A 13,393-nucleotide genomic window follows, 5' to 3' on the forward strand; every position below is an offset into this window, starting at 1 on the left:
ATAATACAGTTCTTGTAACAGACTGCTCAAGTTACTCTGGTACAAGATGGGTACAAGTACAACGGGATATCACACTCTTGTGATCTAGAGAGAGAGAGCGTGAGAGAAGTAGGGGCGGTAACGGAGGGGTGATGGAGGGGGGCTCCTCTCCCATTGGTCCACTCCCCGCCCCGCCCACCCTAATGTATTCCTACACATTATAAATAGTCCCTGCATTCCGCAGCGTCTCAAGACACCGAAATGACGTCATCCGCCAACTATAACGTGATAAACATTCGGAATTGCCTCCGCGTTCGTAAACTGTAAAAGGACAGATGGAATAATCAGAACTACACTGAGTGCATGGTTATTGTGTGCAGGCTGTTTGCTATGGCATCGTAATGTGCTTGCACTTCAAGCCGCACACAATGTGTGATGTGGGAGTATCGACAAATGGTGTGCTTGTAAAGGTTATGATTAGGTTTGGTTTCGTTTTACGTTTTATTTATTTACCATTATCCACAAATGTCAATTGTGTTTGACGAAAGCTTAATGTATGATTTATAACACCTTTATTGGCTAAAAGCAGAGAGGCATTAGTTATTGAGGTAATATCTAATTAATTTTTAGCTTACGATAACGGTTAACCCACGGATAAAAAAACAAATATTTAATCAAGTGTAAAGTCAAGACTTTGGTGTTGTTATAAATAAGATATCTTAGGATTACTAAGGCTTTAGGGCTACTAACTGGAATCCGATATTACTATGGATACCGGAGCATAAGCACCGTGCTTTCTATAGGTTCTTTTTAATTATACCTATTTGGCCGAATAATTTTGTGTCATAAGCTACTACAAAAGTTTAAACTGGGCAAAGAATAATAACAAACAGACCCACTTCAAAAGATAAATCTAAGTTAATATTCTGTTTAATATTTCACACTTCAGCAACTTTCTAACGGATTTTAAAAAAATCATTCAGTAAGTAGGGCAAAATTATATTGAAAGCTCTACAAAATAATAAATGAGAAATGTCATGAACATTTTGCATGAGTTATAAATTAATAAAAAAACTAAAGGACTAGTGTAAGGGATAACAGTAATTATGGACCCTAAAAAGTATAAGTATAATTTCAACATAAATATAATATAAAACATGATCGACAGCAGCAATCAATCAAAATAAATTAATAATTACTGTAAATTAGGGTCAACATAAAATAAGTTAAATGAATACAGATCAAATCTGTAAAACTACATGACACAGAAAACATCTTCCTACAACTTGTGCTGAAGCAAGTGCATAATCGTCCAGGAACTGATGTCACACCACACATAAGTTATTCGAAAATCTTGATAACAATATACTGCGTACGTAAAAATATATTCCTGCATACGTGAAATGGGAGTACGTTTTTATAGCTAAACTATAGAATCGAAGAACAAATACATACATTATACGAAAATAAAATCACTATAAGTATAATGCAAAAGTAAATTTTTAGATTCGTTGTATCTTTTAATATTGTATTTAAACAAGATCAAATTACCGTTACGTATTTTGCGTTACTATTACCTATTACTGTACATATTTTCCGTAAGAATAACGAAACAGAGTAACATCTAAATTTAAAATATCCTCCCAAATTGTTAAATTTCTTTGGCCCATAACCAACAAGACACCGGAGGGATTTACCCCGCGTGAAGAGGTCCAAATTAGGCTAATGCCCGGTGACCCCCGATTGGTGTCGGTTCATTAGATTTTTTGTCCACGTCGGGTGTGAGTAGTGAGTACTCATTGGGTTAGAAAATGACAGCGTGAAGAATGAGCAACTGTCAGACCATATGCACTCGTCTGAATGCCCCAACAGTCATGCAGTATAGTTGTAGATAATATAGAACTAATTTAAATTTGCAAGGAAAATTACGATGAGAAATGTTCATGGACGTATCTGTTGGAAATTTATAATATTGTTATCAGTGTTTCTAAGTGAACAAATAATTTCTACGAATCATCAAAAGATTATTTTGGCCAGTTTATATTGTTTGATGATCATCACAGACGTTTAGTTTTTAATACATTCTTACATGATGTTCCCAAAGATGCACCGATCATTATGGCCTTCGTCCGTGTATGATGTTCTTATGAAATACTTCCAAATGTTTACGGCGTTTTTGTTCAAACCATTCCTTAATTTGACTCTGCCCTAGGAAAATGCAATCATTATCAACCTCTAGATATTCCATACATGCTCCCGTGGCCATAATGTTCCTCCATTTAGATGTCTTTAGTGTCTACGATAATCTGTGTACAGCAGTTATTATTTACCTAGAGACGATTCTTACCGCTTTAACATTTCATAAGGAAGCTTCCAAACAACAGGTCAACGTTAAGACGGTGACTGCCAGAATTCGCAATGTGACCTGTGCATGGTCTAAATCCTTAATATGTAACAGCTGCATCAATGTATTGGACTAGAAAGATACATGTTATAGCAATCTCATAATGATGTTCCTGCAGAAGCTATGCTCAATACTTGTGTGGTTAAGAGGGGTTTTTTACAACAACCTGTTTGTTGACATTAAGTTTCTTAACAACTCCACGTCATTCCACCAGGATGGACCACTACCTGAGCATGGCGTAACATCGTCAACATCATGCATTGTGTTGGTAAATGTTTTGGATTGCACACAAACAACCGGGGTTTCTTTTCGTTGATTTCTCATGGTATTTTCCTATGTTTCAGAGAAGAGAAGACTGAGCCTGTGCGTTGGTTGTGGCGCCCAGATCCACGACCAGTACATACTGAGGGTGGCACCTGACCTGGAGTGGCACGCGGCGTGCCTAAAGTGTGCGGAGTGCCATCAGTTCCTGGACGAAACATGCACGTGCTTCGTCCGGGACGGCAAGACCTACTGCAAGAGAGACTATGTTAGGTGAGTAACGAACACCCAATGTTTTGATAGGAAAGGAATGTATACATAAAACATTTTTAATGTCAAATTGAAGTGCTTAACATTTCAGAACTGTCATAGACGAATCATATTTTTCACGTGTTGGCTTTCGTTACCTGTGTCCAGAATTGGTAGATTTCTCGGCACCTATCGCGTCCTCAAAATACTACCACACCTTTTGGGTGTAGCCCCACCCCTGAGGATTATGCCACTTGTGCAAGGGCGAAACGTCTGGTAGAGACTTTCATCTGACGCTCAAGTGGTGCTCTGAAGTGGTACAGAGGCTAGGGTAGTCTCTAGGCTTATCATTGACGATGGTGCCACTTCAGAGTGAAACGTCTGGTAGTGTTTGCTGTTAGAAAAAAAAGGATTATGCTCATGGCTTTTGATTATCCGTGAGAATAAAGATCACTACTACAATTTTTGATCGGTATAAACTCAGTTCTGCAAATTCACACATATGAAATTCTGACTGAGTTGTTCTACGCACAAATTTCAGACTGCCACCTTGTTTACCGTAGAGCTGAAAGTAACTAGCTTCGCTAAAATCCCTCCAGTATTCCGTCGTATCAAAAAAAAAATTAATTTTCTGTAAAGTGTACCCCATTTTTAAGCCCCAACAATATCTTCATCTTAGGATACAAATAAAAAAATAATCATTTACGTGAAAAACTATATATATATCAACATTATTGACCTAATAACAACAAACGTACCACCATTATTGGCACCTACAAACAAGGACCTCACAAAATACGCCATAAAAAACATTTGTACACAAAGTTCATCGCTTTCAAGTGAAGTAAGTAAATCCATGGCCCTGTCAATCATGACACGAATCGCTTCTCTGACGTTTCGGTCTCGATGTAGTTTGTGCGGAATCAAGAGTTGCCCTGAGGATGGCCCTCTATATCGGGGCCGAAACTTCGACGAGCAATTTGTCGATTTTGACACAGTCGTCACCAAACACCACGATTCTACAAGTGACCTTGGAAGCCTATCCAGCAACATATTACGTTTGACTAACTCAATAAATACATAGATTTTAATTAAGTTTGTTAAGTATATTTTTCATTCTCTCCACTGACGCCTGAGTTTGGAGACGCGGAAAAGAACAGAACAGCGAGGTGTTTGCGCAGGGTCGCGAGGGGACGAAGAGCAAACACGGACGACAAACAGAACTGTCACAAGTGGGCATTGTCTTGTCTCCCTCGCTTTGTTTTATTTCCGACAGATCGAACAGTTCCTAATATTTAGAAAGTGGCGAATATCATTGTGGTTATATTGAAAATCCCCCCCATAACGATATTCTGTTGATGAGGATTCGCATAGGAAATTTGGTAAAATAAATGCGAAATATTTTTCTCTGATTTTGTGATGAATAGTAATATGATTTAGGAAGTAAATTTTGTTCCATTTAATAGTTTATAACTTAATACCTTTTACATGACAGTAAAAATACATAGTGAATTTGTCTAAATCAATTAGCGGATGGTGTTCTCAAATATAAAGACATTTCTTATAACTTAAATAATTTTCTCTTTTTCTTTGATGAATGGGATTCGAACTACCAGCTCTATGGTGGTTCGATTGGTTCATATACAGTAGTAGATATATTCATGTCACTTCTGGGCCAAAAAAGGAGCCACTCAAAAATTAAATGAATTTTCCTATTTTTTTATACAATATGCTATATTTTTTACCCTTTTAGGTCAATTTCTAACATATTCATATTTTTCTAGAAAAAGTATATAATTTTGATGAAATTTTCATGAATATGTCTATATTTTACATAAAATTGACTACAAACTGAAATGTTTTTAAAAACAAGTAAAATTTTAAAATTTTTTATTCAAATATTCTAAATATTTTATTTAAATTATTGTTTTTGTAAATAATATTTTTTCTATTTGAGTTATTCAAAATTTATTAAAAGTTTTGAATTTCTCAGAAAATTCTAATGATATTTGATGTATTACAAGTCCATATTTCATTTTAAATAATTTTAAACTTAAACATGAAATGTTATCAAAAATGATAATCTTAAGATAAGAAGATAAGTATTGATTTAAATTGAAAATAAATGTCACCAATGAAAAGCTTGTTAAAAATTAGTGCTATTTCATATATTATACATTTCTGTATGATTAAAGATAATGTAAAAATCAACAAAAATAAATTGTGTTGTAAATATAATCTTATTGAAGGAATATTAGTCTATGGCCTAATTTGTTTGGTCGATCTTTTTATGAAAATAAGTGATTGAATAAAATAATAACCAGTTGAATGTTAGTAAATTGCAGTGTGGATTATAATAATTATTTTGATTTATCTAAACTAATTGAAAAGTTTTTTATAATTAATGCTTAAAATGTATAATCAATGGTTAAATAGTTAGCTAATGAAACTAGCCGATTGAACAAAAAAAAAGTGTCAAGTTAGCAAAAATCTCGTCATTAGCTATCATAATGGGTGTGGCTCTGTCGACTGGCTGATTTTCTATGTATATTCTCATTTTGTTTTATGAAGAAATATTTAAAATAAGAGTTTATTGATGGTAAAAGTTTATTATTTATTGATTGAAGATGAAGTATAAAGAAGATTAACTATGAAAATTGTGAAACTATCGTGTTGTGAAGTGAAATGTGTTTGAAGTGTTCATCACCATATTTGGATTGTTCAAGTGTTTTTAACTAATATTTTAATAAGTAAAAGTGATTTATTGAACTATTTATAGACTATTTTTATTGTTTGCAATCATAACTTGTTTATAAAACAATCAGAATTTTCAAGGTCAAGTGACTGCTGCTTTGTTTGATAGTTTTTTGCCAAACCATATGACATTCAAGGACAGTGTGCTTCTAAAGCACGCTTTGATAAATCTGAATTCTACAGTAAATATTTTGTGTAGAAAAATTTAAGTGACTGTGCTGTTTTATTTGACAGTTTTTTTTGCCAAACCAAATGATGTTCAACGAAAGCGTGCATTGAATGCACGCTTTGATAAATCTGAAATGTTCAGTAAATATTATTTGTTTATGTTTGTGTGAGTTATTTTGAATTCCTATTCAGTAATTTAACTGTTAATATCGAATGTTTCAACTTATTATTCGATTGTTAGTATCGAATGAAATTATTTGAAATATATTGTATGTTATAACTTGAGTGTTTTTAAACCAATCTTAACCAAATTTGAAACATACACTCATTGAATATTAAAGAATGTTTTTGACTTATGTTAAGGGTAGTTTCATCCCTTATTTTGTATTTTATTTATAAAATGTAAAAAATTATTGAATAATTCTAAAACTTAAAAATTATGAAAAATGATGTTTAAAATCAATGTTTTTACTAAAATTTTCCAATTTAGGGTGAACTACCCTTAAACTAAAAACCTTAATAACTTCTTTGTTTTTAAAGATATTTTCATGAAATTTGGTATGATATATCTATAAGGTAAGTACAAATTTATTAAATAATAAAATTTAAAATATTTATTTCTTGTGACCTTGAAAATCAAAAATTTTTATTTATTAATATTTTTTTATGAAACAAATTTTAAATTAACAATAGTAGTCTCATTATTCATAAAATATAATAATATTTTGAAAAATATGTCAAAAAGTAGTAAATAAATGGTGGTTTTATAATAATTTTATTTGATTTCAGTTATATCATTTTTAATCACATTATACTCTAATAATCTTTCAGACACAACAACCACATAGCAATTAGTTTTACTAGCAACAGTTATATCATAATCAAAATCCATATTTATAATAATATCATTCTTTGAACCAGAAATATTAACAGGAGTTTTTGTTGTATCAATCACATATAATGGTCTATTTTCAATGAATTCTGTTGGATCATAATACATTTCACTATTGTTATAATAAACCTTTTTATAATCTTGATACATTTGATATACAATTCTAAATTTTTCATTATTTATATCTAGATTTATTAATTCATCAGGATAATAGTGACCATTTAATTTTACTCTAATATTTTTAATATACATACTATCAAATTTTGAAGTGTCATATAATTGATCATTAGTTCTACCTTTTTGAAAACCAATTATTATAAATTTTGGATTATAGATGTTTCGATAAATATTTGTTATATCAAAACTAACTGTTTTTCCAGTTATTGTCTTTTGTTCAATACATTGCCAATGATTAAAGTGAAATAGTATTTTTTCTTTTTTAGTTATTTCATTAATATATTGAATTTTACTTGTAGTTTTATACTCAATTATTGGAACTCTAATAAAAAAGTCATCAATAATTATTTTTCCAGCACTTGGTAATGTAGTATCATCAAAAGTTCCATCAACTTTTTTAGTTTTCCATCTAAAAATGGCATCATTATCTTCAGATCTAACAAAACATATATTGAATCCTCCTTTGTATATTGGAACATTAACATTTTCAAAGAAACCTAATCCAAAATGTGATAGATTACCCACAGCTTCAAATGTTTTTTTGAAATCTGATTGAAATCCATTACAAATGTTGGATACTGCTTCTGTTTTTGAATAAGTAACAGTACCTTTTATTGTACTTAATTGTCCAGGATATTCAATTTCCTCAATTAATTTATTATGTTTTCTAATTTCAATTTTTGAAAATAAGAATGGTACAAAATTATTAATCAACTTTACATTATCTGTAGCACCATAGTCTCTATCATCAGATTTTTTTAGTGTTCCTGAAATATAAAATTGAAATTTAGATGTACAAAAACCATCTCCAAAATCAATATTAAATTCAGTTTTTTTGTTTGGTTCATTCAAATGTAGTTTAGATAAAGGATAAAAATTTTTATATTCAGCTCTTTCAATTTCATAAGTATTAGCCATTTATTAAGGAGAAATTTATGAAAAAAATATGGAAAGAAAAAGGTTTTTTAAAACCAGTAAAATTTTTGTAATAAAGAATAGTTTTATAAATCTTTTTGGAATAATTTAATCAAGTTCGTCATAATCCATTTTTTCTTTAAACTGTTCAATATTCAGTGCATGATCTATGATGAATTTTGCTGATATATTTTGATATTGTAACACTATTTCCCAATCCAAATCATTTTTATATTTATCAATAAAATCTTCATCTAAATTTTGATACTTACAAACCAAATTAATATAAGCATTAAGTTGATAATTAATAAACTCATCAATAAATTGTATACTTAATGTTTGATATTGTGCAATTTTTTCCCAATTTAGTTTATTTTGAAACAATCTGATCATATCTTCATTCAATTCATATTTTTCTGAAATAATATTCCAATCTTCATTGGTCAACATAAATTGGTTTCTGATAATAAAAAGATCAAATGAGTTATAGTTTGCCATTTATTAGGAAGAAATTTTTGCAAAACAACTTTTCTTTGAATTACATATACAACATTTTGCTTTAATCATATTTTTATTTTTTAATTTTATTGCTTGAATGTCTTTAGAATTGGTTTTTTGTTTACATTTAAGACAGTAAATAAACTCCATTTATATAGTAAAAATTATTGATCTTCTTGGTTTTCTGTATTAAGTTTATCTTCTAATATTTGTGCTAATCCAGCAGTTACTAATCTTATTTTTTCAGCAAGTTTATCTTCAAGTTGTTTTTCTAAATCTTCAACATACATTTTTAGATTAAATAATGAATTAACCAATTCATTTAAATCCTGTTTAGTTTTTGAATGATCATTACCAACCTTAATAATAGAATTTAAAACTTCATTTAACTCAGATTTTATGACAACATCATAGTCGTTAATGCTTGGTTTTACATTAACAATCCTTCTAGAATTAATACTTAAATAATTTTTGGATAGACTAATAGCATTAACCAAATTATTAGTTTTCTTAATATGGTTTTTTAAATCCTTATTAATATCATTAAAAATGGAATTTAATTTTGAATTAATATAATCATTTTTTACTTCAATTAAATCTTTTTTCTGTCTACCAAATAGATCAAATATATTTAATGAATCCATATTTATTAAGAATTAATTTATTGATTATGTTATCAAATCTTATATTTTTATTCAACTCATTTAATACAAAAACACACAAATGACCACATATAGGTGGATCATTATAATTTTGAATTTGTGAATCATTAAAAAATATATTGTCTTTTCCTAAATATTTAACAATTTCCTTAAAAGGTTTATTAACAATTTTTCCATAAGAATCAAAGTAATATTTAATTTTATCTTTTTTATAATAACATATCCAATGAGTTCCATTACCAGAAAAAGAATCTAAATTGACTACACCACATTCAAATTTATTAACAGTTTTTGGAAGCATATCTCTCATAAAAACACCTCTAAAATTCTTAATATTTTGACATAATTTTTCTAAATCAGCTAAAGTCAATGGGTTGAAATTTTTTTCTTAACATATTTTAATGTTTTTTCATCTAATCCAGATCCTTTTACATTAGCTAATTCTTGATCTAACCAATTTATAAATTCTCTAAATTTTGGAATAACATTGTCTTTTACTACTTTAGCTCCTCTTCTAACTTTTGGTGTTAAACTATTTATGCCAGGAATATAATCAGCAACATTTAATATTTCATTTAATAAACCACCATCTTTTATTTGTTTAAGTTGATTGTAAGAAAATTCAAGTCTTAATCCAGTATTTAATTTTTTATGTTTTTCTAATTTATTCAATTGTCTTTTAGTTAATAATAATACATCATTACCATTTTTAAATTGATCTATTTCAAATTGTATAGTCAAATTTTTATTTTTCTTAAAAGCAGATTTAATTTTAGATTTTTGATAATCAGTTAAATTTACCTTAACTTTCTCCATTTATATAGGTTAAAATTTTAATCCTATTTCTAATCCCATTCCAAATTTTCTTTTTAACCACATAGCACCTGATGTTGGTAAAGCAACTAATCTTTCACCTATATCATGATCACTAGATGTTGCTATATCCCATGCTTTATCTTGTAATATTTTATCAGCAATATCATTTCTAGATTCTGTATCTTTATGATCTCTATAAAATATATCATGTTCTTTAGCAGCTTTATCTAAATCATTTATTCCAGGATCACCTCTTTTTAATCTTTTTTGTAGCTTAGTTCCAGGTCCTAGATATTGAAAACCAGGTACATGCAATTCAAATGGTAAATTATTTATAAAATCATTTAATAATCCTGAACCTATAATTGGTGATGTTATAGTTGGTAATATTCTTTTTAAATATTTTATACCATCAGGTTTTTCAATTAATTCATCTAATTTGTTTGAAATAAAATCTTTAATAGCCCTTTTTTCATTGATAAAGTTATTATTTCCAGCTTTTTCTTGAGCATATATATAATTGATTATACTTTCTAATTTGTTTAAATCATCAATATATCTGTATTCAATTTTATTTTCTGAATATTTTCTTATACCAGATCCTTCAATATTTCCTTTAGAATCCCAAATAAATTTAATCAAATTCATATATTTATTACCTTTACTTGATTTTGGTTTTCTAGTACTTGGATCATTATTTTTATAAATTGAATCTGTTTCCCATAAAATTTTTGAGTAATTATTTAAATCATCTTGACTATATAAATTATCATCTGGTTTGTCTTTATATGTCAATAATCTCCATAAACCTTGAGTGCCAGTATATGTTTTACCATTAACAAGTAAATCATCATTATCAATTACTGTTATTTTATCACCAATCATAAATGATTTTTTATGTTTATCCCAATACAAACCAAATTTATCATCTTTTGCTCTAGGTAAATATTTTTGTGCAATTGGACCAATGATTTTATTTAATATTTGAGGTGAAACAATATTTGGATCTATAAATGTTGATTCTTCTTCAATAATTTGTTCTCTTATTGGTCTAAATGGAGTACTTGAAGGTAACATAAATTCTTCTTCAGATTGTGGTATTGATATGTTTGCAAATTGATTAACAATAGGTACTAAATCCATTAAATTTTTATTTTCATTTAAAACATCACCAATTTTATTTTCTACTTTACCAATTGCAGATGTTATTGGTTCATATGCTTTTTGTTTAATTTGTTCATAATTTTCATCAATTTTAATCTGATTTTTAAATTCTTTTATTAATTTTTTTTCAATTTCATCTAACTTTTTAGCTTTGTCAACAGTTATGTTATCCATTTATTAAAAGAAAAAATATGTTAACATAAACATAAATGATGTTAACATAAACATAAACCATGTTAACATAAACATAAACTATGTCGATTAAGCACAATCAACACTACACTAATGATTAATATAAATAAAACAAAAATAATAAGTAAATCTAAAATTAAACACAAACACATCATTTTTTATTTTCTGTAAATTTAATAAAAAAAATAAACACTAAAGATAAGGCAAATATTATTATAACAAATATTTTATCAACAATTAAATCAAGCATACACCACATTTATTTAGAAGAAAATTTTATATTAGAAAACTTATTCATATATTTTCCTTCATTTGTTTTTAATATCAAATTCATAGTTAAAAATCCATAATTTTCTTTCCAACAATCATTACAAATATCCTTAAATTCATTAAATGACATATCAGAACCTACAAAATGATCAAAAATTTGTTTTACATAATGATTATTTTGCTTAAAAATACATAACATATTTAAATTATTCTTTATTAATTTAATGTCAACTTTTGAATAACATTGTGAAAGATAAATACATGATATGTTTTTATGTCTACCCATTACAAAATAATCTTTTATTTTATCTTGATTTTCTAAAATACAATCATCAAAAACAATTAATGAATTTGGTTTACAATCATTTAATGAAATTATATCTTCACATAAACCAAAGAAATTTGCAACTTTTTTGTTAATGTTCATTTCAATATTTTTAAATCTATGTTGTAGTTTTATATATGCAGGCTGCTCTAATGATTTACTAAAAATATATAAATTTGTGTATGGTATCAATCTTTTATAGATAAAATTTAATAGTAATGTTGTTTTACCAGAACCACTTGATCCTATTATTAACAATCTAATTGGTTGATTATTCTTGATTTTTTCATCATATGTATCAAATTTTATCTTATTTTTTTCCTTTAAAAATTTTTCCATTTAAATAAGATGAAATTATTTAAAATTATAGGCAATTCTTCAAAGATTGAACTAAGATTAGAACATCCAATTCATTTAGATGGAAATTATAGTATTGGTCTTTGTGGATTTTATTCAGATAATTTTATATTAAATGTACCAAATGATTATAAAAATATATATGGTTTTAGTATTATTGATCAAAACAAAACAATTGATCAATATTTTAATATAAAGAAAGGATATTACACCTTAGAAGACATAAAAAAATTATTTACAAAAAGTTTAACAGAATTTAAAAATAAATATGATAAATTTAATGAAAATGAATTTTTATTAGAAAACAATGGTCCTTTTATTGTAATAAAATCACCTGTTAAAATTATAGTCACAGCTTTCATAATTGATCTATTAGGGTTAAAAGATGAAATGATTGAACCAAATGTATTAATAAAAGGAATAAAATTACCAAAATTAAGACCTTTTGATGTTATTGAAATCCATTGTAATTTAGTTGAACCTAGCATTGAAAATCATAAAGATCATTTACATTTACATAGAGAATCTGAAATTTTATATTCTTTCTTTCCAAATATTGAATATGGTTTAAAGATTAGTGAAAAGCCAAATGAAATTAATTATGTTCCTTTAAAAAATATGAATAAAATTCAAAATATTAAAATTACTATTCAAGATAATGAAGGAAATTTATTGAATAATGAAAATGTAAGATCGATTGTGTATTTAAAATTAAAAAAAGAATCTTCTATATAAAATTAGATTTAAATGATTAAAAATATAAGTTTATAAAGGTTTAATTATCAAATAAACTATTGAATTTATGGAATTTATTAAGATGTAAGTCACTAAAATTGCAACCAGTTTAATTGATTAAAAAAACAAGTTTGTAAAGGTTTATTTAAGGTTTAATTATCAAATAAATTATTAAATTTATGGAATTTATTAAATATTTGACGCGTCGCAAAAATCGCGACGCGTGAATAAATGATAAAAAATGAGTTTATAAAGGTTTAATTATTAAATAAACTATTAAAAAATATGAAATTTATCAAAATTATTAAAGTTTTTTATATCATAAAAATCTTGAAGTAGATTAATTGATTAAAAAAACAAGTTTGTAAAGGTTTATTTAAGGTTTAATTATCAAATAAATTATTAAATTTATGGAATTTATTAAATATTTGACGCGTCGCAAAAATCGCGACGCGTGAATAAATGATAAAAAATGAGTTTATAAAGGTTTAATTATTAAATAAACTATTAAAAAATATGAAATTTATCAAAATTATTAAAGTTTTTTATATCATAAAAATCTTGAAGTAGATTAA

The 13,393-nt window shown here is 27.2% G+C and overlaps 1 protein-coding gene across 5 annotated transcripts in view; it reads left to right on the plus strand.

The window, feature by feature from the left end:
• LOC128997282 (insulin gene enhancer protein ISL-1) overlaps positions 1-13,393 on the plus strand; it is a 90,045-nt gene that overhangs the window by 25,450 nt on the left and 51,202 nt on the right. For all 5 annotated transcript variants that reach the window (XM_054422902.1, XM_054422905.1, XM_054422904.1 and 2 more), the window contains exon 2: positions 2,728-2,917. In XM_054422902.1, the coding sequence (XP_054278877.1) occupies positions 2,728-2,917 (190 nt within the window). The remainder of the gene's footprint in view (positions 1-2,727; positions 2,918-13,393) is intronic.

This window comes from Macrosteles quadrilineatus, unplaced genomic scaffold (genome assembly GCF_028750875.1).
Source record: "Macrosteles quadrilineatus isolate MER2022 unplaced genomic scaffold, UCM_ALF_1.0 Scaffold_6__1_contigs__length_79288215, whole genome shotgun sequence".
NCBI classification, from domain to species: Eukaryota; Metazoa; Arthropoda; class Insecta; order Hemiptera; family Cicadellidae; genus Macrosteles; species Macrosteles quadrilineatus.